Below are 22,922 nucleotides of genomic sequence, written 5' to 3'. Positions count from 1 at the left end.
CTAAAAGTGTATGCAAATGTATTTTCTAAACTGGGCAGTCCCTTAAAGGGATGGTTCACCCTCAGTTTTCCAAGCCACATCAATATAAAATTGAGAAACAAGGCTTCTCTCAAATACCTTGTGTTAGCAATGGTGCCTGTGAGCGGCGCTACTGCGGTCCGCTCATGCCCATCGCATGACTCCCTGGCTCCGTGACCTCTGATGTCTGGTGATGTCACGTCAACTTCCAGTTGACCTGACATCACCGAGGCGGGACCCAGTCTCCGTGAATGACTGGGATGTGGGCACCGTTTCTCATCACAGCCAAGCATCACTCCTGCTTGCGGCGCTCTGCAGTGAAGGAGGCAGCAGGGAGAGGCTGGGCTGTGACGTTGGGTTGTGATGAGTAGTGAAACACCGTCCACAGCCCAGTCACTCACAAAGAACTGGGGCTGGCCTTGGTGGTGTCAACTGGAAGTTGATGTAACATCACCGGACATCAGAGATCACAGAGCCCAGGGGTCACATGATGAGGATGAGCAGACCGCAATAGCACCACTCACAAGCCCTATTGCCAACACAAGGTATTTGAGAAAAACCTTGTTTCTCAACATTATATCGATGTGGCCAGTAATGCTAACTAGTGAACCACCCCTTTAAGGGTCTTAGGCAGATCCAAAAGGACAACCTTTTGACTAATCCTTCGCAAAGTATATTAGATTTTGTGTTTTTAGAGTTCTAGTTTTTAATTAGTTTGGAGAGCTTCACAAAAAGCACCCATAAGTTCTAAACAGAGTTTTGCGCTGATCTCTATTTTGCATGCTGATGGAGCAATTATGTACGTCCTACCAAAACAACTTGGAGGCCCTGCTGAGATGAAAAAATCAAAAACCTGAGATGTTTCTCAGGTGATGCCTACAAACTGTTTAGGAGAACACAATGTAACCACTTTTACTGTTTCAAAACATTGTGAACGTCTGACATGAAAATAGCGGGAGCTGAAATTGCTGCAGGCGCTGAAGGAACAATTTCTGCATTTACATTACATACAATAGGATTTGAAGCCCTCTAAATTGCACATTGGAAACCGTAGTCAGGTTCTCAATTGTTATTCACTGTAGAACTTTACAATGGGAAAAATTCCATGAAATGGATGCGTACGTTGTCACAAGTGGAGGAACATTAATGTTCATGATAAATTATTCTGAAACTCAAACTCTAAAAAATATAGTTGGAGATATTTCGCTAGATGGGCTTATACAAGAGCCTGCACCATCTCATTGCTGATAGTTACATTATTTTAAAGTCTAGACCCAAGTTCTATGCATATCGGATATATTTTGAAAAGGCGAAAAGCCATCTACAGTCTAAAAATTCTGCCACACTATATTGTTTGTTTATGGGATTATGTTGGCTAGTTTCTTAAAGATGTCTTCTAGGGTCCAATAATGTACTAACTGTTAATTCATTTTAGCATCTACAATGAAAATAGCACTAGTATATATTTTGACTTCCTATACATGTCAACAGGATCTCATCTTACCTCCAATCAGCATGGTGCAGATAGAGAAGATCTTTTCGGCATCTGTGTTGGCAGACACATTCCCAAATCCTACACTAGTAAGGCTGCTGAGAGCAAAATATAAAGACGTGATATAAGAACTCCGGAGAGAAGGTCCACCAGCTAATTCCAATCCTGATTGATTTACCCCATGACTACCATTGGAGTGTGTGCTACCATTGGAAAATGTATCAAATCTTTCTACTGATTGATATGGCGTTCCGAGACGTTTGGAAAACTCGTGTAACCATCCTGATGAAAGAGAATAAAAAACAGGATATAGTCAGTCCAGAATCCGGATTGTAATGTACTAAACATGCATAAATTCAAGTGAATAATGCATTTAAGTGGTTTTATCCTATTTGTTGCCAAGCAGAGAGTGACCTATGTATACTGCCAAGTACAGAGTATCCATATACATAGTGCAAAGCACAGAGTATCCATATACATAGTGCAAAGCACAGAGTATCGATATACATAATTCCAAGCACAGGGTATCTATATACATAGTACCAAGCACAGAGTATGCATATACATAGTACCAAGGATAGAGTATCCCATGTATAGTGCCAAGCACAAAGGATCCCCATGAATAATGCTATGGACAGAGTATCCTCATACATAGTGTCAAGCACAGAGTATCTTCATACATTGTGCCAAGCATAGAGTATGCACAAACATAGTACTAACACAGAGTACCCCATGCATAGTAACAAACAAAGAGTGACCCCATGCTAGTGCCAAGCACAGAGTATCCCCATACATAGTTTCAAGTACAGAATATCCTCATACATAGTGCCAAGGACAGAGTATTCCCACACATTGTGCCAAACAGAGGGTACCCCATACATAGTGACAAGTAGAGAGTGACTCCATACATAGTGTCAAGCGCATAGTATTCCATACATAGTGCCAAGCACAAATTATCCCCATACATAGTTCCAAACACAGACTATCTATAAGTTTAGAGACAAACACAGACTATCTATAAGTTTAGTGACAAGCACAGAGTATCCATATAAATAGTGCAAAGCACAGAGTACCCATTTACATAGTGCCAAGCACAGAGTATCTATATACATAGTGCGAAGCACAGAGTATCCATACACATTGTGCCAAGCACAGAGTACCAATTTACATAGTGCCAAGCACAGAGTATCCATATACATAGTGCCAAGCACAGAGTATCCATGCACATTGTGCCAAGCACAGAGTACCCATTTACATAGTGCCAAGCACAGAGTATCCATATACATAGTACCAAGCACAGAGTATCCATATACATAGTGCCAAACACAGAGTATCCATATTCATAGTGCCACGCACAGAGTATCCCATATAGATAGTGGCAGACAGACACGGATTGTCCCCACATACATTGAAGCAGATTTATCAAAGCTGCCTAAAGACCCAGGCTTTGTTGCATGTAGCAACCAATCAGAGCAATCTTTCTTTTACTAGAGCAGTTTAGAAAATTAAAGCTAAGTTCTCATTGGTTGCTATGGGTGAGACACATTTTCCGCAAGGTAGTTAAACAAAAGGGATAATTTAAAATTGTAAGCTGGAGGTCAGGGCTGAGAAACGGCTATTGAAATTTAGTGTAGATAAATGTAAGGTCATGCAATAAAATGAAATAAAATTTACAATTGTGTACTAAATGGTAAATCGCCCACTGAAAAAGCCTTTGGGTGAACGGCAAACTCAACTTGAGTGACTAGTGTCAGGCAGCTGCTGCCAAGGAAAATAAAATTATGGAAGGCATTAAAAGAGGCATAGATGTTCATGACAAGAAAAGTTTTGCCCCTAACAAGTGACTACTGACTACACTTAGGGGTACTTTGCACGCTGCGACATCGCTAGCCGATTGTAGCGATGCCGAGCGAGATAGTCCCCGCCCCCGTCGCAGATCTCTTGTGATAGCTGCCGTAGGGAACATTATTGCTACGGCAGTTTCACACGCACTTACCTGCCCTGCGACATCGCTCTGGCCAGCGACCCGCCTCCTTCCTAAGGGGGCGGGTCGTGCGGCGTCACAGTGACGTCACACGGCAGGCGACCAATAGAAGCGGAGGGGCGGAGATGAGCGGGATGTGAACATCCCGCCCACCTCCTTCCTTCCTCATTGCAGGCGGGACGCAGGTAAGGAGATGTTCCTCACTCCTGCGGCTTCATACACAGCGATGTGTGCTGCTGCAGGAACGAGGAACAACATCGTACCTGTCGTTGCAGCGAAATTATGGAAATGACCAACACTACACAGATCACCGATTTTCGACGCTTTTGAGATCGTTTATCGGTGCTTCTAGGCTTTACACGTTGCGACGTCGTTATCGGCCCCGGATGTGCGTCACTTTCGATTTGACCCCAACGATATCGCAGTAGCGATGTCGCAACGTGCAAAGTACCCCTTAGAATACAGCGTACAAGTTTGTGCTCCATTGTATAAGAAGGAAATAATAGAAATAGTGCGTACAGGGGTGCAGAGAAGAGCGACCAAGATTATTAAGGGAATGGGTGAAATGCCATTTCCTTAGTATGGTGCCGGGGAGAGAACCTGTGACATTATCTGATATCCTGATAATAATGCCATCACCTGTGTAATACTAGGGAAATCCTGAAATCGTGATCTGTTGGGGGCCCTGAGGATTAGTGTTTCGGGTCTAGAGAAAAGAAAGCCTAATCATAATCACAGATGGCGATCGTCTATTCTGCGCACAGGATAAATATGGAACTGTCTGCCACATTATATTACAATGGATGATTCACTAAAAATATTCACACTATAGTTATGCAATATCAGCTGGTTAATCCCCGACAGTAAACATCAATGGCCACTACAAATACAACATAAACAGAGGTATAGCAAAAATACAAACCACATAAAATATCATTTACACATAGTTTATCTTGTCTTTTTATTCCCAGTTCCAAACTACTCCACAAAAGAAATTATTTTGCTGTGTTTTTTCCATCATCTTGTCAAGATGACAACAGATTTCTGAGCCTTTCATTATTACATTAATACAAATTCGTTGTTGATGCGCTCGATAGAACAGAACATGTAGACATTCATTTAAAATTTGTAATAATGCGGCAGGAATCTGTATCCTCCATTTAATTACCAGACGTACATAGAAAGAAACAGCAAAGTCAATTTATATTTAAGCCACATGCACAAACATAACATTCTGATTTATAGATTTTCCTGATTTCCTTTAAAGAAACAGACTTTTTCTCTTCCTCTACGTCTATAAATAGGATGTCGGTGCACTTTAGAATGAGTTCTGTGATACTGCACGGAATGCTAATGCTTATCTATCCATCAAAATTAAAGGTCAGGATAAGCATTCATAATAATGATCGTCTGCACTTCCTATTATACGACCCTTTCTAGCTAATTGGCAATAAATAGCATGGACACTTACTGTCAAAATGAACATTAAAAAAAAAGATACTTCTGAGCCAGTGGCGTAACTAGAGTTTGATGGGCCCTGGTGCAAAATTTGGACCGGGGCCCCTCCTCCACGTACACCGACACTAAGGGGCACTTTGCACACTACGACATCGCAGGTGCGATGTCGGTGGGGTCAAATTGAAAGTGACACACATCCGGCATCGCAGGCGATATCGTAGTGTGTAAAGCCTTTTTGATACGATTAACGAGCGTAAAATCGACGTAATCGTATCATCGGTGTAGCGTTGGTCATTTCCATAATTTGGAAATGACTGATGTTACGATGTTGTTCCTCATTCCAGCGGCATCACACATCACTGTGTGTGAAGCCGCAGGAGCGAGGAACATTTCCTACCTGCGTCCTGCGGCTCACGCCAGCTATGCGGAAGGAAGGAGGTGGGCGGGATGCTTACGTCCCACTCATCTCCGCCCCTCCGCTTCTATTGGCCGCCTGCTGTGTGATGACGCTATGACGCCGCACGACCCACCCCCTTAATAAGGAGGCGGGTCGCCGGCCAGAGCGACGTCGCAGGGCAGGTGAGTGCATGTGAAGCTGGCGTAGCGATAATGTTCGCTACACCAGCTATCACCATGATATCGCAGCTGCGACGGGGGCGGGGACTATCGGGCTCGGCATCACAAGCATCGGCTTGCGATGTTGTAGTGTGCAAAGTGCCCCTTAGGGTACGGGATAATGACACTGACACTCGCGGTACAGAATAATGACGCTGACACTTGGCTTTTACCTTCAGGACCCAGGTTTCCCATGATCTGAAATCCCTCTATCAGCACCCAGTTTTCCCATAATCTGATATCCATCTTGTCATCATCACCCAGCTTCCCCATGCTCTGCCATACAGCTTTCTCTCAGCACCCAGATTTACCATAACAGAGCATGGGAAAGCTGGGTGCTGAGAGAAGATGTATAGCAGAACATGGGAAAGCTGGGTGCTGAGGGGAAAGATGTACAGCAGAGCATGGGAAAGCTGGGTGCTGAGGAAAAGAGCCTTTTTAGCTCAGCACAAACTATTTCCATCCCATGCTTGTATCTTTGTCCCCCCTAGTATATAGTTCTCCAAATACTATAATGGCCCCCACATAGCCTTCTATATAGTATAAAGGGTCCCACATAATCCTTCATATAATGTAATGCACCCCCATAGTCCTCCATGTATTATAATGCATTTCCCATAGTCCTCCATATATTATAATTCACCCCATAGTTCTCCATATTTTATACTGCACCACATAGTTCTCCATGTTTTATAACGCACCCCTATAGTCCGTGTGTAAGGTAGCCTCCATAGTCCTCCATATATTATAATGCAGCCCCCATAGTCCTATATGTATTATAATGCAGCCCCATAAATCTTCATATTGTATTATGCAGCCCCATACTCCTCCATGTATAATACACCCCTAACCCATGTATAAGGTGTCCTTCATGTTGTATAATGCATCCCCATAGACCTCCATGTATAATACACCCCTATAGTCCATGTATAAGGTGTCCTTCATGTTTATTATGCAGTCCCATAGACTTCCATGTATCATGCAGCCAGCCCCCCCAGGGCCTCCATGTATCATGCAGCCAGCCCCCCAGGGCTTCCATGTGTCATGCAGCCAGCCCCCCCAGGGCTTCCATGTGTCATGCAGCCAGCCCCCCCAGGGCTTCCATGTGTCATGCAGCCAGCCCCCCCAGGGCCTCCATGTGTCATGCAGTCAGCACCCCAGGGCCTCCATGTGTCATGCAGCTAGTCCCCCCCAGGGCCTCCATGTGTCATGCAGCCAGCCCCCCCAGGGCTTCCATGTGTCATGCAGCCAGCCCCTCCAGGGCCTCCATGTGTCATGCAGCCAGCCACCCCAGGGCTTCCATGTGTCATGCAGCCACCCCCTCCAGGGCCTCCATGTGTCATGCAGCCAGCCCCCCCAGGGCTTCCATGTATCATGCAGCCAGCCCCTCCAGGGCCTCCATGTGTCATGCAGCCAGCCCCCCCAGGGCTTCCATGTGTCATGCAGCCACCCCCTCCAGGGCCTCCATATGTCATGCAGCCAGCCCCCCCAGGGCTTCCATGTATCATGCAGCCAGCCCCTCCAGGGCCTCCATGTGTCATGCAGCCAGCCCCCCCTGGGCTTCCATGTGTCATGCAGCCAGCCCCCCCAGGGCTTCCATGTATCATGCAGCCAGCCCCTCCAGGGCCTCCATGTGTCATGCAGCCAGCCCCTCCAGGGCCTCCATGTGTCATGCAGCCAGCCCCTCCAGGGCTTCCAGGAATCATGTACCAAGCCCCTCCAGGGCCTCCATGTGTCATGCAGCCAGCCCCCCAGGGCTTCCATGTGTCATGCAGCCCCCCCCCAGGGCTTCCATGTATCATGCAGCCAGCCTCTCCAGGGCCTCTATGTGTCATGCAGCCAGCAAAATAAAAAAACAAGTACCTCTCTTCTCCTTCTGACCCCTGCGACCTCGATAGTTACGCCCCTGCCCTCATATGTCACACACCCTGCTCACCATACAGCCTGCACCCCCCATATCACACACAGGTGTCCTTAATGTTTATTATGCAGTCCCATAGACTTCCATGTATCATGCAGCCAGCCCCCCCAGGGCCTCCATGTATCATGCAGCCAGCCCCCCAGGGCTTCCATGTGTCATGCAGCCAGCCCCCCCAGGACTTCCATGTGTCATGCAGCCAGCAAAATAAAAAAACAAGTACCTCTCTTCTCCTTCTGACCCCTGCGACCTCGGTAGTTGTGCCCCTGCCCTCATATGTCACACACCCTGCTCACCATGTGTTATGCAGCCAGCCCCCCCAGGGCTTCCATGTGTCATGCAGCCAGTCCCCCCCAGGGCCTCCATGTGTCATGCAGCCAGCCCCCCCAGGGCTTCCATGTGTCATGCAGCCAGCCCCTCCAGGGCCTCCATGTGTCATGCAGCCAGCCACCCCAGGGCATCCATGTGTCATGCAGCCACCCCCTCCAGGGCCTCCATGTGTCATGCAGCCAGCCCCCCCAGGGCTTCCATGTATCATGCAGCCAGCCCCTCCAGGGCCTCCATGTGTCATGCAGCCAGCCCCCCCAGGGCTTCCATGTGTCATGCAGCCAGCCCCCCAGGGCCTCCATGTGTCATGCAGCCAGCCCCTCCAGGGCCTCCATTTGTCATGCAGCCAGCCCTCCCAGGGCCTCCATGTGTCATGCAGCCAGCCCACCCAGTGCTTCCATGTATCATGCAGCCAGCCCCTCCAGGGCTTCCATGTATCATGCAGCCAGCCCCTCCAGGGCCTCCATGTGTCATGCAGCCAGCCCCCCAGGGCCTCCATGTGTCATGCAGCCAGCCCCTCCAGGGCCTCTATGTGTCATGCAGCCAGCCCCTCCAGGGCCTCCATGTGTCATGCAGCCAGCCCCTCCAGGGCTTCCAGGCATCATGTAGCCAGCCCCTCCAGGGCCTCCATGTGTCATGCAGCCCCCCCAGGGCTTCCATGTATCATGCAGCCAGCCTCTCCAGGGCCTCTATGTGTCATGCAGCCAGCAAAATAAAAAAACAAGTACCTCTCTTCTCCTTCTGACCCCTGCGACCTCGGTAGTTACGCCCCTGCCCTCATATGTCACACACCCTGCTCACCATACAGCCTGCACCCCCCATATCACACACACTACACACCCATATGTCACACACCCTGCTCCCCATACAGGCTGCACCCCCCATATCACACACACTACACCCCCATATGTCACACACCCTGCTCCCCATACAGCCTGCACCCCCATATGTCACACACCCTGCTCCCCATGGAGTCTGCACCCCCATATCACACACACTACACCCCCATACGTCACACACCCTGCTCCCCATACAGCCTGCACCCCCATATGTCACACACCCCGCTCCCCATACAGGCTGCACCCCCCATATCACACACACTACACCCCCATATGTCACACACCCTGCCCCACATATCTCACCCAGCCTGTACCCCAATTTACCCCTCTCAAACACTCTGCACCCCTTCACATCCTTCTGTCACAGTCTGCACCCCTCATATGCCACTCACCCTGCACCCCCCAGTCATGTGTCCAAATCTCATTCAGGAATCAGTATCTTTGCTTTCTGCCGGCAAACCTGTGTCTCCTCCCACACTGTCACATGGGTGTGACATCATTGCAGGTCCTGTCAGGATGGATTCCGTCTTCTGTGCAGCAGCACTTCTGCTCTGCCGCAGGTCAGGGGCTCCTCTACTGACACAGGGCCCCCCTGACTCACAGGCCAGATACTCGGCCACTACACAGCGCATCTCCTCTCTTACAGAGAGGAGCCGACTCTGCAGAGCATATGACGGGCCCCTATAACCCTGCGGGCCCGGTCGCAGTGGCGACCTCTGCGACCGCGGTCATTACGCCCCTGCGTGTAAGGATGTTAGAGAGTGCAGGCATCAGCCTCAGGTGAGTGTATCTGTGACGCCCCTCACCTTATCAGGGTGTCACAGAGAACTGCACTCCTTTCTCTTATGGTGCAGAACTCATCCTCTATGGTTCTGGGATCCTAACTCTGGTATTGTTCCCATCAGCACTCAAATCCTAACCACACCTCACACCACACCCTGTCAAGCACACCAGTGGGTGGTCTAGCTGGAAAAGGGCCACCCGCCTAGGGGTCAGGCAGACTGGTGGGAGGGATATAGTCAGTTTAGTAGTAGCCCTCAGAGAGTGAGGAGCGGAGGGAGTTGTAGCTCCCTTGGAGACTTTGGTTAGGTCGCAGACGGTGGTCTGGGACCGGAGGAGTCGGAGACCCGGTCGCAGGGTATTAGAGAAGGGTGCCCAGACTTAGTTTTGGAGAACGGTCGGCACCGAAAAGTCCAGAACATGGCAGGGTACAGGACCCTAGGTCAGGGATTAGCTTCACGCAACCTGGTAATTCACCTGTGGAGGATAGTCTCTTTATGAACTTTCCCCAAGAGCTCAGAGATTGAAGGCACCAACACAACAAGGGGGATAGGGCTCTCCAGCTTCTGCGGCCTACAGAAATCCCAAGTGTCAGCCATCGAGAGCATAGCTCCACTATTCTAATATAGGGAGCGGGACCCTGACAGCTTCAGGCTGAAGGGTCATTTAGGAACTTCTACAATTGTGCATGGAGGCAGGCTCCAGACCACTAACAATACCAGCGGGGACAGATTCCCGGACGAGCTCCCCAGAGTGGCAGTGGCACCGAGAGACTTGGTTTACTTCTGTGTCAGAGTCTGCTTAATGGTTGCACCAACATCCACACAGTCTCAGTACACTGCTCTCACTGCGTCCTGCCTGCCCACACTGCCCGCACCTCGCCATCCTCCATATTCTCTAGAGTCCCGGGGTCTCCCCTACCCGTGAAGGGAACATCATCTGGCTGCCCTGCTCCATCTCCCCCGGGTACTTCCATCAGCAGCGGCGGTACTCCCCTTACCATGAACCACGGGTGGCGTCACAAACTGTCCCTTGTAAATATTCCCCCCTTTTACACTTCGAAGTGGCCGCAAGCCCCCGGGTCTGAAAGACCCTCGAGCCACAGCGACCCCGGATCCGAGCAGTTCGACTGCTGCAGGGGCGGCATATATCCCTACCTCCAGGGCCCAGCATTGTATCGTGTTACCGGTGTACCCTGTGTGTTGCCGTGCTCAGCAGGGGTTCCCTTATACCTGAGAACCCCGGTAGTCACTGTGTGACAGTGTCATATCTTCAGTTTTGTCTCATGGAAAGATATAACACAATATTTGCAAAAACGTGAAGGGTGTACTCACTTTTGTCACATACTGTATAATGTCCGGGGGGGTGGACTGCTTTGCCCCCAGATTGCAGTCCTATGATCTGATAGCTATGGCGTCTCCTATATATAACAGCATTCTGTGATGGAAATACACTAGAAAGTTGATAAGAATATTGAAAAAAATCCTTCAATAGCAGCCGGTGATGTCTGATTAACACTAGAATTACTGGACTCGTGACACCTATATAGAAATACATAGTGCAAAGTAGTCAAAATGACAACCTCAGTAGTTCTAGTGTTAATACTGAGATTTGTTCTGAACATAAAACCCCATTTTTCGGCCCATTACAGACACTACCAGGCCTTCTTTATTCATGTACTATTGACAACTCAAATAATTTCACCCCAGATTTCTCTACAGCGCCTCTAAGCAAATCTATGTAATATATGAGCGATACAGGAGCATCTGCCCACACATTATCTGAGCAGCTCCATGAAATATACAGGGATATATGACATTCATGGTAAAATGTACCATAGTGCAATGACTGCGTTCTGTCCCTTTAAATCTGTAGCTACCTCTGTAACCATGGTAACCGAATTGAAACAGCCAATAGAATTGCTCAGTTTGAATTGAAATGAAAAAAAAAAAGCCGTTTATTCTCAGTTTGTTACGCCTCATCTGAGAGTGAAGACAGACACAGCAATCAGCGAGAGATTTGTATACATTACAAGGAGCGACAATGGCAGAGGAACCCATGGATTGGACTGCATATGGTGACAGCGGAGGATCAGGTAGTATCATCAGTCTGGGAGGGCGAATGCTCCCTAGATTTAGGGTTTCCAGGAATATTTCTTTGCTAGACTTTGGGCCTAGAACCTATCAGGCAGGTAGATGCCGACTCCCTGCCTGTTACTTCTCAGGCCCATAGTAAAGAAAATTAAAATAGCCCCAGATAGCCCCTTTAATTTACTGCTAGTTTAATGGGATCCATCAATAATAATTGCATGGGCCTAGTAAACACCAAAGATGGCCAAGATAACGATATTCCAGTACTGACCCAAACAGTTTGCTGTGCGAGGGTCCTGCCTACATGGACAGGACTACTGACGGGGAGGACGGGTCAGCATTAAAAAAGTAACAAAAAGCTTAAAAAGTAAATGTCATCAGAAATCGGCCTATTATTTATATCAAGTTTTTGTGTATAATGTATTTTTTAATAATAAAATTTGTCATTGTTTTTTTTTTCATCCATATCACAGTCTTTATTATACGGTTAGGACTGATCCTAATTTCTGGTTGTGTTTCCTTCAGCTTACGTCACACCCAGGGCCGGATTATAGGCGGGGCAAGCGGGGCTCCAGCCCAGGGGCCCCCACCAAAAGAGCTTCTAAGGGGGCCCCCACCACCAGGGCCATACTTGTCAGCATTTTTTTTTTTCTTCACACCCTCTCCCCCTCCGTAAAGACAGTTTAATAAATCAGCTGTGTTTTCGGAGGGGGAGAGGGGGGGGGGCGGTGCACCGGCATTTATTTGTATCTGCGTCTTTAAGACCCAAAAACAAACTGCGGGCACAGGACGTTGAATGACCTCGGAAGTACCAGCGATTGTACTTCCGGGGTCAGAGGTGTGCCAATGAGCTCCCTGCTATGTGCTGCGGCCGTCATGGGCGTACCCAGCGAGGGGCGGGGGGACACCTGCCCCCCCCTTCCTAGAAGCAGGGGCACGGTGTAATGGGCCGCTGTATGTGCAGCCACGCTCCTCCGCAGTGTGTGCATGCAGGCCCGACACACTAGCTGCAGCAGGAGGCAGCGCTGTGCTGTGCCGGCTCTGCTGTGTGCTGTGTGCCCGGCATGCACACAATGCAGAGGAGCGCAGCGGAGCCGGAGCCGGTGCTCGCAGCTTCCTCCTTCTTCCTATTCAAATGTATTTGCGTCTTTCAGATGTAAATACATTTGAACAGCGCGCTGGGACTGGGCCCCGCCCCCGACGTGCAGCAACGTGATGAGATCAGCACCTTGCTGACGTCATCACAGTGCTGCGGGCGCCGGCACACAGGGGAGATCAGATGGTAAGCGCTCCATGAAGGAGCTGAAGAGACAGGTTTAATTAATGATGATGAGTGGAGAGGGGCTGAGGACACATAACGGGGAACATCTGTGAAGGAAGTGGAACACAGCTTTGTGACAGGCAGAGGGGGAGTACTGTATTCCGAGGGAGGGGGGAGGCAGGAGTGTGTAGGGATGGGGCAGTGTGATTTGTGTGTGTAGGGGGTGATGAGGGTTGCATTGTATTGTGTATGGGGGGAGGGGTAATGGGGGGTGCATTGTGTGTGTGTGTGTAGAGGTGATGGGGGGGTGCATTGTGTGTGTGTGTAGGGGGTGATGGGTGGGTGCATTGTGTGTGTCAGAGCTGTGTGTGTGTGTCAGAGCTGTGTGTGTCAGAGCTGTGTGTGTGTGTCAGAGCTGTGTGTGTCTGAGCTGTGTGTGTGTGTCAGAGCTGTGTGTGTGTCAGAGCTGTGTGTGTGTGTCAGAGCTGTGTGTGTGTGTCAGAGCTGTGTGTGTGTGTCAGAGCTGTGTGTGTGTCAGAGCTGTGTGTGTGTTTGTCAGAGCTGTGAGTGTGTGTCAGAGCTGTGTGTGTGTGTGTGTCAGAGCTGTATGTGTGTGTGTGTGTCAGAGCTGTATGTGTGTGTGTGTGTGTCAGAGCTGTGTGTGTGTGTGTGTCAGAGCTGTGTGTGTGTCAGAGCTGTGTGTGTGTGTGTGTCAGAGCTGTGTGTATGTGTGTCAGAGCTGTGTGTGTGTGTGTCAGAGCTGTGTATGTGTGTCAGAGCTGTGTGTGTGTATGTGTGTCAGAGCTGTGTGTGTGTGTCAGAGCTGTGTGTGTGTGTCAGAGCTGTGCGTGTGTGTGTCAGAGCTGTGCGTGTGTGTGTCAGAGCTGTGTGTGTGTCAGAGCTGTGTGTGTGTGTCAGAGCTGTGTGTGTGTGTGTCAGAGCTGTGTGTGTGTGTCAGAGCTGTGTGTGTGTGTCAGAGATGTGTGTGTGTGTGTCAGAGCTGTGTGTGTGTCAGAGCTGTGTGTGTGTGTGTGTCAGAGCTGTGTGTGTGTCAGAGCTGTGTGTGTGTGTCAGAGCTGTGTGTGTGTGTGTCAGAGCTGTGTGTGTGTCAGAGCTGTGTGTGTGTGTCAGAGCTGTGTGTGTGTCAGAGCTGTGTGTGTGTGTGTCAGAGCTGTGTGTGTGTCAGAGCTGTGTGTGTCAGAGCTGTGTGCGTGTGTATGTCAGAGCTGTGTGTGTCAGAGCTGTGTGTGTGTGTGTCAGAGCTGTGTGTGTGTCAGAACTGTGTGTGTGTGTCAGAGCTGTGTGTGTGTGTCAGAGCTGTGTGTGTGTGTCAGAGCTGTGTGTGTGTGTGTGTGTCAGAGCTGTGTGTGTGTGTCAGAGCTGTGTGTGTGTCAGAGCTGTGTGTGTGTCAGAGCTGTGTGTGTCAGAGCTGTGTGTGTGTGTCAGAGCTGTGTGTGTCAGAGCTGTGTGTGTGTGTGTCAGAGCTGTGTGTGTGTCAGAGCTGTGTGTATGTGTGTGTGTGTCAGAGCTGTGTGTGTGTGTGTGTCAGAGCTGTGTGTGTGTGTCAGAGCTGTGTGTGTGTGTCAGAGCTGTGTGTGTGTGTCAGAGCTGTGTGTGTCAGAGCTGTGTGTGTGTGTGTGTCAGAGCTGTGTGTGTGTCAGAGCTGTGTGTGTGTGTGTGTGTCAGAGCTGTGTGTGTGTGTGTGTGTGTCAGAGCTGTGTGTGTGTGTCAGAGCTGTGTGTGTGTGTGTGTCAGAGCTGTGTGTGTGTGTGTGTGTGTCAGAGCTATGTGTGTGTGTGTGTGTGTGTGTGTGTGTGTGTGTCAGAGCTGTGTGTGTGTGTGTGTGTCAGAGCTGTGTGTGTGTGTCAGAGCTGTGTGTGTGTGTCAGAGCTGTGTGTGTGTGTGTCAGAGCTGTGTGTGTGTGTTAGAGCTGTGTGTGTGTGTGTCAGAGCTGTGTGTGTGTGTGTCAGAGCTGTGTGTGTGTGTCAGAGCTGTGTGTGTGTGTCAGAGCTGTGTGTGTCAGAGCTGTGTGTGTGTGTGTCAGAGCTGTGTGTGTGTGTCAGAGCTGTGTGTGTGTCAGAGCTGTGTGTGTGTGTGTCAGAGCTGTGTGTGTGTGTGTGTCAGAGCTGTGTGTGTGTCAGAGTTGTGTGTGTGTGTGTCAGAGCTGTGTGTGTAAGAATCAGTCTGTGCAGCCCCCCAGAACTATATGGGTCCCCCAGAGCGCTATGTCACCCATCCCAGTAATGAGTACACCACCAGAGCTGTTTGCCACTCCAGTAACGTCTATGCCCCCTGCCCCTCTTGTAATGTATATATTGTAGCCCCCAGCCCCTCCTGTGATGTATATACAGCAGTGCTGTCAGTGTGCAGTCATGTCTGTTAGTGACAGCCATCGTGAAACACAGCCACATGTCCTAAAGGAGCTGGACGGAAACAAGCGGGAGAGGAGAGTGAGGCTGCTGGCGATTTCCCCATATTAATACCTGTAAGGGCTCATGCGCACGTAACTACTGAATATTCTGCAGCGATTTGACAGCACATGTGCGCGTCAAATCGCTGCAGAAACACTGCATAATGGATGCAGTTTTTCTTTACAAAAAATGCCGATTTCATGCGCTCTGGCTGCTTCCCCCACCATAGACAGAGCGGGAGCTGCATCCATAGCGCACGGAATAATTGACATGCTCATTTTATGAACTCACAGATTTGGGTCAACATTTTAGCACCCAAATCGCTGCGTTCATAAAAGCAACGTGTGCACGTGTCATGCACAATCTACATAGCTTGTATAGGGGACGCAGGACGCATGCATTTACACTGCAGTGCTATACGCAGCATAAATGCATGGAATTACGCAACGTGCGCACGAGCCCTAATGCGTCTGTGTCTGCATGTATGTCAGTGTATATGACTGTGCATATATTTGTCTTTTTATATGTATTTTTCTGAATTTGTCTTCAAATATGTATATATACGTATGCCTGTATGTGTATGTGTGTGTCTGTGTGTGGATGGGGCACACTGAGACTCTTTCACCCGGAGGCCACAAAAACCTGGAGCCGGCCCTGGCTGCCTTAACATTGGGATCAATAAAAAATATGTGAGTAAGGTTCTGTACGCACGTTGCGTATTTGCATGCAGTTACTCTGCGATCTGCACCGCAGCGTAACTGCATGCGTCCTGCGTCCCCAGCACAATCTATGAAGATTATGCAGGAGCCGTGCGCACGTGGCGTATTAGAGTGTAGCGATTCGGCTGCTGCCTGAAGTGCTGCGTTCTAAGAAGTGACGTGTCACTTCTTTCATGTGCTTTGGATGCAGCCCCTGCTCTGTCTATGGGAGGGGCTGCACTCAGAGCGCATGAAATTGGCTTTTCATTGCAGACTCTTTCTGTAGCGATTTGAAGTGCACATGTGCTGTTCAAATTGCTGCAGAAATTTCTGCAGAGACAAACGCAACGTGCGCACATAGCCTAACTCTACTTTCTGTGTATAAGTGACAGCTGTGAGTGATCCTGGACTGTGTCTGTATTGTAGTACTGTAAATCTGAATGTGGCAGAACAGGAGAAGATAAATGTTCATTGGATTTATATCTAAATGTTACGGTTTGCGCTCTACTGTTATAGCTAAAAATGTTAACGTTATGGGGCCCCCACCAGATTTTCTGCCCAGGGGCCCCCACCAACCTTAATCCGGCCCTGGTCACACCTGAGGAGAAGCTGAGAAGATTGTCCCATTGTATGATGATGCTGCCATCACCCCTCTTCAAGAAGGAGGTCAGTGACAAAACTGAGGGCAACATCACTGTCTTTTTTTTATAAGGGGGTTGTGTATTTGGATGTTCATATTCATCTTTCTAACTTAACCTCTTGTCTTCCCAGCGCCGACTAATCCAATGGCCCAAAGGAGATATCAAGTCAGGCAAGAAGAAAATCCAGGACCATCCAAACCCATCCAGACCAGAGAGAAGAGAAAGAGAGAAGAAGAAATAAAGACCATGAGAGACCCCTGCACAGACCTGGATGAAGAAGAACAAGTGAAAAAGCCATCAGTAAAAAAACTGAAATTGGACAGATTGAATCTACAGATTCCTAAGGGGTACTTTGCACGTTGCGACATTGCAAGCCGATGCTGCGATGTCGCACGCGATAGTCCCCGCCCCCGTCGCAGCTGCGATATCCTTGTGATAGCTGCCGTAGCGAACATTATCACTACGGCAGCTTCACATGGACTCACCTGCCCTGCGACCGTCACTCTGGCCGGCGACCCGCCTCCTTATTAAGGGGGCGTGTCGTGCGGCGTCACTGCGACGTCACACGGCAGGCGGCCAATAGGAGCGGAGGGGCGGAGATGAGCAGGATGTAAACATCCCGCCCACCTCCTTCCTTCCGCATAGCCGACGGGAGCCGCGGTGACGCTGGTAGGAGATGTTCCTCGCTCCTGCGACTTTACACACAGCGATGTGTGCTGCCGCAGGAGCGAGGAACAACATCGGACCGTCGCGTCAGCGTAATTATAGATTACGCTGACGCTGCACCGATGATACGATTACGACGCTTTTGCGTTCGTTAATCGTATCATCTAGGCTTCACACATTGCGATGTCGCATGCGATGCCGGATGTGCGTCACTTTAAATTTGACCCCACCGACATCGCACCTGCGATGTCGCAATGTGCAAAGCCCGCCTAAGAGAAGGACGACAACAGAAAGAAGAATCCAGCAGGACAACAACCGCCAAAATGTGAACAGGTTCCTGGGAGGAAGAAGAAACCTCATATGGACCATGCTGCTGGGACCTCTCGAATGAACGGCGGTGGTGAGTATTAATAAAAAACTAGAAATAAAAATAATAGTAATAACATGAGTAATAATAAAAAAGTTGTACAATTAATAATGAAATAAGGGTAGTGATAGTAGTAGGTAGAACAGATGATTGATCCAGGGTCCTAGGACTGATCGCTTTTTCTCGGGGTCGAGAAGGATTTTTCCCCCTGTGACACAAATTTGCTGAAGGTGTCATGGGGGTTTTTGCCTTCTTCTGGATCAACATCTTGGGGATAGTTTAGTTTTAGTAGTTTTAGAAATCACTAAATTAGAAAAAAATAATTTAGAATAACACTGTAATAAGAGAGCAGGATAAGAATAGTATAATAGCTACTCTCTGTACACACTATAGGACCAGTATAATTAGCTCTGTAATATTAATTCACTACACATAGCATCATTAGTTTTGATCCAGGGTCATTTTCTCGGGGTCGAGAAGGAATTTTTCCCCTGTGGCACAGATTGGCTGAAGGTGTCATGGTTTTTTTTGCCTTCTTCTGGATCAAAAACATTAGGAATGATTTATTAGGAGATTTTAATACAACACTTAGAACAACAAGGGTAAGAAAAAAAAAAAAATCAATAGGTGAACATATAAAAAGTAATAGTGCCGTAATAATAAAAATGGTAGAAATAATCTCAGATTTGTCCTAGCCCCAGTTAGTTAGTAATTTAGTGATAAGTTGTAGGGACCCATCTGAAGAGGTCGCCTTGATGTTGGCAGATGGGCTCGCACAATTTGATCACATTGTGCGCCAAGAACCTCACATGTATTTGTATAGAAAATATAGCATCTATGTAGAGATAATGGCAGCTTAACCCCTCATATGCTGAAGTCCACATATAGGTGGTTGGTCAGGAGAGGGCTTTCTCTACACTCAATGACTCCCAGTGTTGAGATTGCAGGTGCTAGTGGATTGCTAAGACTCCCATGACTACTATCGTACTCCTCCTATTTGAACGCGACACAGACCTAATTGGATACCTGTCAGAGTTCTCCGACTGCTCTGCGGCTGTTTGTTGTACTGCTGCTGCCCACCAGCTCTTTACCATGTAATGGAGCCCAGCACCTTACAGTGTGGGTCATCAGACATCACGCACACCGGCTGGCACAAGTAGTTCACCACCGAGCTCAGAACTGACAGATCACTGAATTCATTTTTAGACCTTGGAAATAAAGATCACTCCATCAGTGCCTCCTGTGTTCTGGTGATAATTGTCCTCCGTTGTATCCATTCTAATAAAATACTAAGTGAAGAGCAGATATTACTGTATTCCAGACTTGTACATACATACACATTACTCTGCGTGCAGCCACCTTCACGCTCCGCTCTCAGTAGTCGTGTTGTCCCTTCATCACTATTCCCCCTCTACGCAGATACAGGCTCACAACCCCCAATATTCACAGTGTGAGGATTGGTGTTTTAGTAGCAAACTTTCTCCTCTACGTATGATACTCATCTGAGGCTATGTGCACAGGTTACTTCTTTGTGTGCAGATTTTCTATACATAAAAAAACATGTTTTAGTAGGGAAAAGACAGGCAGCAGAAAAAAATGCAAATTTTTTTATCGTTTGCGAGTTTTTTCATGTGTTTTTCAGGATTTTTTTTGTCTTGGTGATTGCGGGGGTTCTGGCACTGTAGCCACGTGATTGCCACCAGGTCTCTGGCTGATGTTACAGCAGGGACCCAACTCTTAGTGCCCGGAGCGGTGCCTGCGCTGCTCCTGGCAGTTTAACCCCCTGAATGCTGCAATCAATGCGATAGCAGCATTCAGGAAGCAGGGAGAGTGATCGCCTACCTCTCCCTGGCGATCGGGTCCCTGTTATGTGATCACAGGGACCCGATTGCTGCCATGGCAACCCTGGGTCGTTACCATGATGATCCCGGGTTACCGAACTACGGAGAGCCTGACAAATCATATCGTATTCATGGTGTGTGAGGTGAAGCATCAGTGCTGCAAGTGCTGCCCTGATGGATATAATCTATTGTAGTGATCGAGCTTGAGCTCTGCAGGGGATTATATCAGATGCAGGAGAAAACGCAGAAACAATTGACATGCTGCTAATTTTTTCTGCAACAAAATCTGCAAGAAGTGACATGGGAACAGCAAGTCAGGATTGTCATACACTTTGCTGGCATGCGTTTTTTCTTGCAGTATTGATTAAAATCTGCAAAGAAATACGCATGAAAAAAGCAACAAGAAAGCAAAGTGTGCACATGGCCTTACAGTGTTTTTAAGTTCAGCCAAATTTAGCTTTTTTGCCCTTTCTGTGTAACTGCCATGCTGCTGTATTGTATAAAGGATTATTTGTGACTAGTGATGGGCGACCCCCACCCAATGTTCAGTGTTCGGGAGACTCGCCCAAATGTTTTGTAAAGTTCTAGTTCTTGTACTGAGATAACGCGAACTTGCATCCGAACCCTGAACTTGGACTTTACAGTTATGGGATGGGGCGGGGAGAGGGCTGTAAAATAAAGAATACAGTTAATAATAAACATAGTCATGATAATTACAGGTCCCGCGACGCATCCTGCAGATTCTGTCTCCCACTGCTTCTGCTTCCGATCATCGCTGTGCCCTCCCGGTGACCAGCACTGACGATAGGACCTTCTGTGACGTCATAGCAATGTGACCAGTCACGTGTGAATGTTATAATATCTCATTGGCTACAGACTGGTCACATGACTATGACATAATGCAAGGTCCTGCCGTGTCAGTGTTTCGGTACTCGCCGCTACTAGGTGCTCGCCCGAGCATCTCAGTACTCGATATACTCGGAGAGCGACGAATACCGGCGAGATGCTCGGGCAAATGCTCAGCTCCCCCTCCCTGCATGTCAGCTCTCTTTACAGAGTCAGCCCACATGCAGGGATTGGCTGCCACACACTCATGCCACAGCCGATTAATAGCGGCGCTGGGAATCAGGTGATCGGAGATCATCGTAGCTATAGTAACCCGCTTGTTACGTTACTATGTCAACGATGGCAACGGTGACATCACTGCTTATCAACCCGCAGCCTCTGATCGATTACCCCGCACGGGGAGCAGAAGCGTCTTCCTCCCCCCTGTGCTGTCTGATATAGCAGAGCTAGATCAGTTGAAGAACAAAGAAGACCAGGATCGTGGAGGCGTGAGAGGGAGTAATAAAGATGGATTCCCCAAGTGTGACTGTGTATTTATTTATAATAAAGTGTTTTTTCTGTGTGTGGTGTTTTTTTAACCCTTTATTGGAGATTCTTAATGGCCAGGTCAAACTTGCCCTGACATAAAGAATCTCAGGCTTTATAACAGCTGGTAAAACAAAGCTGGTATTAACCCCTTATTACCCAGCACCAGGGCTGCTGGAGGGATTGGATACAGAGCCAAAAGATAGCACTTCTACAAAAGCGCCATTTTCTGAGGTGGCTGCGGACTCTAATTCGCAGCGTGGGGTGCCCAGAAAGCTTCGGCCACCCTGCGCTGTGGATTGCAATCCCCAGCTGCCTAGTTGTACCTGGCTGGACACAAAAATTGGGTGAAGCCCACGTCATTTTTTTAAAATTATTTCATGAAATACTTAAAAAAAGGGCTTCCCTATATTTTTGGTTCCCAGCCAGGTATAAAAAGGCAGCTGGGGGATGAAGGCAGCCCGTACCTGGCGTCTGTACCTGGCTAGCATACAACAATATGGTGTTTAGTTTTTTGGTAAAAAACTTTAAAAAAATAAGGGTTTCCCTGGATTTTCTATTGCCAGTGAAGGGAACACCAATTGTGGAGCCCTGGACTAGCCAGGTCGTCACAGGTACTACAACACACACCCCCACCCTGAGACAGGCACATCAGCCAGACACAAAATCCTTGTTGCCTCCCTCCAGGGGCTGATGTCCTCACCAGGTGGGGTGGAGCCAGGCGGTTGGCCCCACCCACTGTGGAGTTCACAGTCCTGGAGGCGGAAAAAGGAAGTCAGTGGAGATCAGTTAGGGAAGTGGAAGAGAGAGGAGAAGTGAGGAGTAAATTGACCGTGTCTGGGTGTGTGGCCCGGGCACCAAGAGCAAGGTTGGCAGACGGTGGTGGCCGTCTACAGGAGAGGAAGATCAACGCGGAAGCATAGGACCAGGGACGGGCGGTGGCCCGCTGGTACCGAACCGGGGAGTGAAGTGAAGCCAGCACACACAGGCAGGGCCATCGGACCCCGACCGGGCTTGGAACCGCCGTCAATAGTCAGATCCGAATGTGACTGGAACCCTAGGGGTTTCATAACAGCAAAAGTCCCGATTGAAGGCAACCGCCCACACCGTGAGGGTATACAGCTACCGCCTAAGGCTAGAGACCCAAGGGCCAGCGCCTGCGGGCAAACGGGCTCCTCCGGTACCCATACACCGGGGAGCGGACTACCGTTGGGAATCCATAGTAGTCAGAAGAAGAACATCAAGGTGCAGGGAAAGACAGCTGCCATCACCTGTCCGGGGAGAGACACTGCAGCTGGCTGCGGGACCCGTCCATCCAGCTGTTTGGTTTACCGAGGACTTTGTACCTTTCTTGCTGAGTGAGTACACCCCTGCCATCCGGCACCGCACCGCGCTATCCCTGCAACCCTGCACCTCACCAACCCTGCCTCCCCGTCACATCATCGGGCCCCGGGACCACCGACCCCTACCCACGGAGGGGGAAAACAACATCCCAGCTGCTCCCTACCATCGCTCCCGGGATTCCCGTCACCAGCAGCGGTGGTGCCCATCTTCACCACGACCCGTGGGTGGTGTCATGGACTAAATCCCCCAAACCAACCACCCCTTTCACTCACGGGCGAGGAGCACCGCTCGAGTCCCCGGGTCCGGCCCACCTCTCGAGCCACCGAGCAGCAGCAGCCACAGCAGCGCCGGACCCGAGTGTTAGTGAGAGCGCAGCAGCGACGGCGTCCTCCCCGCCCGCGACACAATCAGTGGGGGTTAGCAGCCAGTAGCTGCTTGGATTACCCTTAGCTAACAATAGATAATGCAGCGGGAGCCCACACTTTTTTTAAATTATTTTTTTAAATAACTAAAAAAAAAAAAAAAATGGGCTTCCTTGTATTTTGATTAAAAGCCAGGCAGATGGGGGTGGCAGCCTGTAGCCATCTGCTTTAATTGCGCTGAGAATCAAAAATACCACGGAGGGCTACGTCATTTTTTAAATTATCTACTTCTATATAACTAAATATTATGTACAATATATATATATATATATATATATATATATATATATATATATATATATATACCAAAAGTTTGGACACACCTTCTCATCTCTAGAACAACTGATAAGAGGAGACTTTGTGCAGCAGGCCTTCATGG

The 22,922-nt window shown here is 48.9% G+C and overlaps 1 protein-coding gene across 1 annotated transcript in view; it reads right to left on the bottom strand.

Annotated features, from left to right (window-relative positions):
* Window positions 1-22,922, bottom strand: part of LOC142245158 (voltage-gated delayed rectifier potassium channel KCNH8-like) — a 771,887-nt gene that overhangs the window by 88,568 nt on the left and 660,397 nt on the right. Inside the window, exon 8 of the mRNA XM_075317583.1 lies at window positions 1,523-1,792. Coding sequence (XP_075173698.1) covers window positions 1,523-1,792 — 270 coding nt within the window. The remainder of the gene's footprint in view (window positions 1-1,522; window positions 1,793-22,922) is intronic.

The sequence above is a fragment of the Anomaloglossus baeobatrachus genome, chromosome 7, assembly GCF_048569485.1.
Source record: "Anomaloglossus baeobatrachus isolate aAnoBae1 chromosome 7, aAnoBae1.hap1, whole genome shotgun sequence".
Classification (NCBI taxonomy): Eukaryota; Metazoa; Chordata; class Amphibia; order Anura; family Aromobatidae; genus Anomaloglossus; species Anomaloglossus baeobatrachus.
The sequence above is the reverse complement of the archived record's forward strand: the minus strand, read 5'-3'. Positions and strand labels throughout refer to the sequence as shown.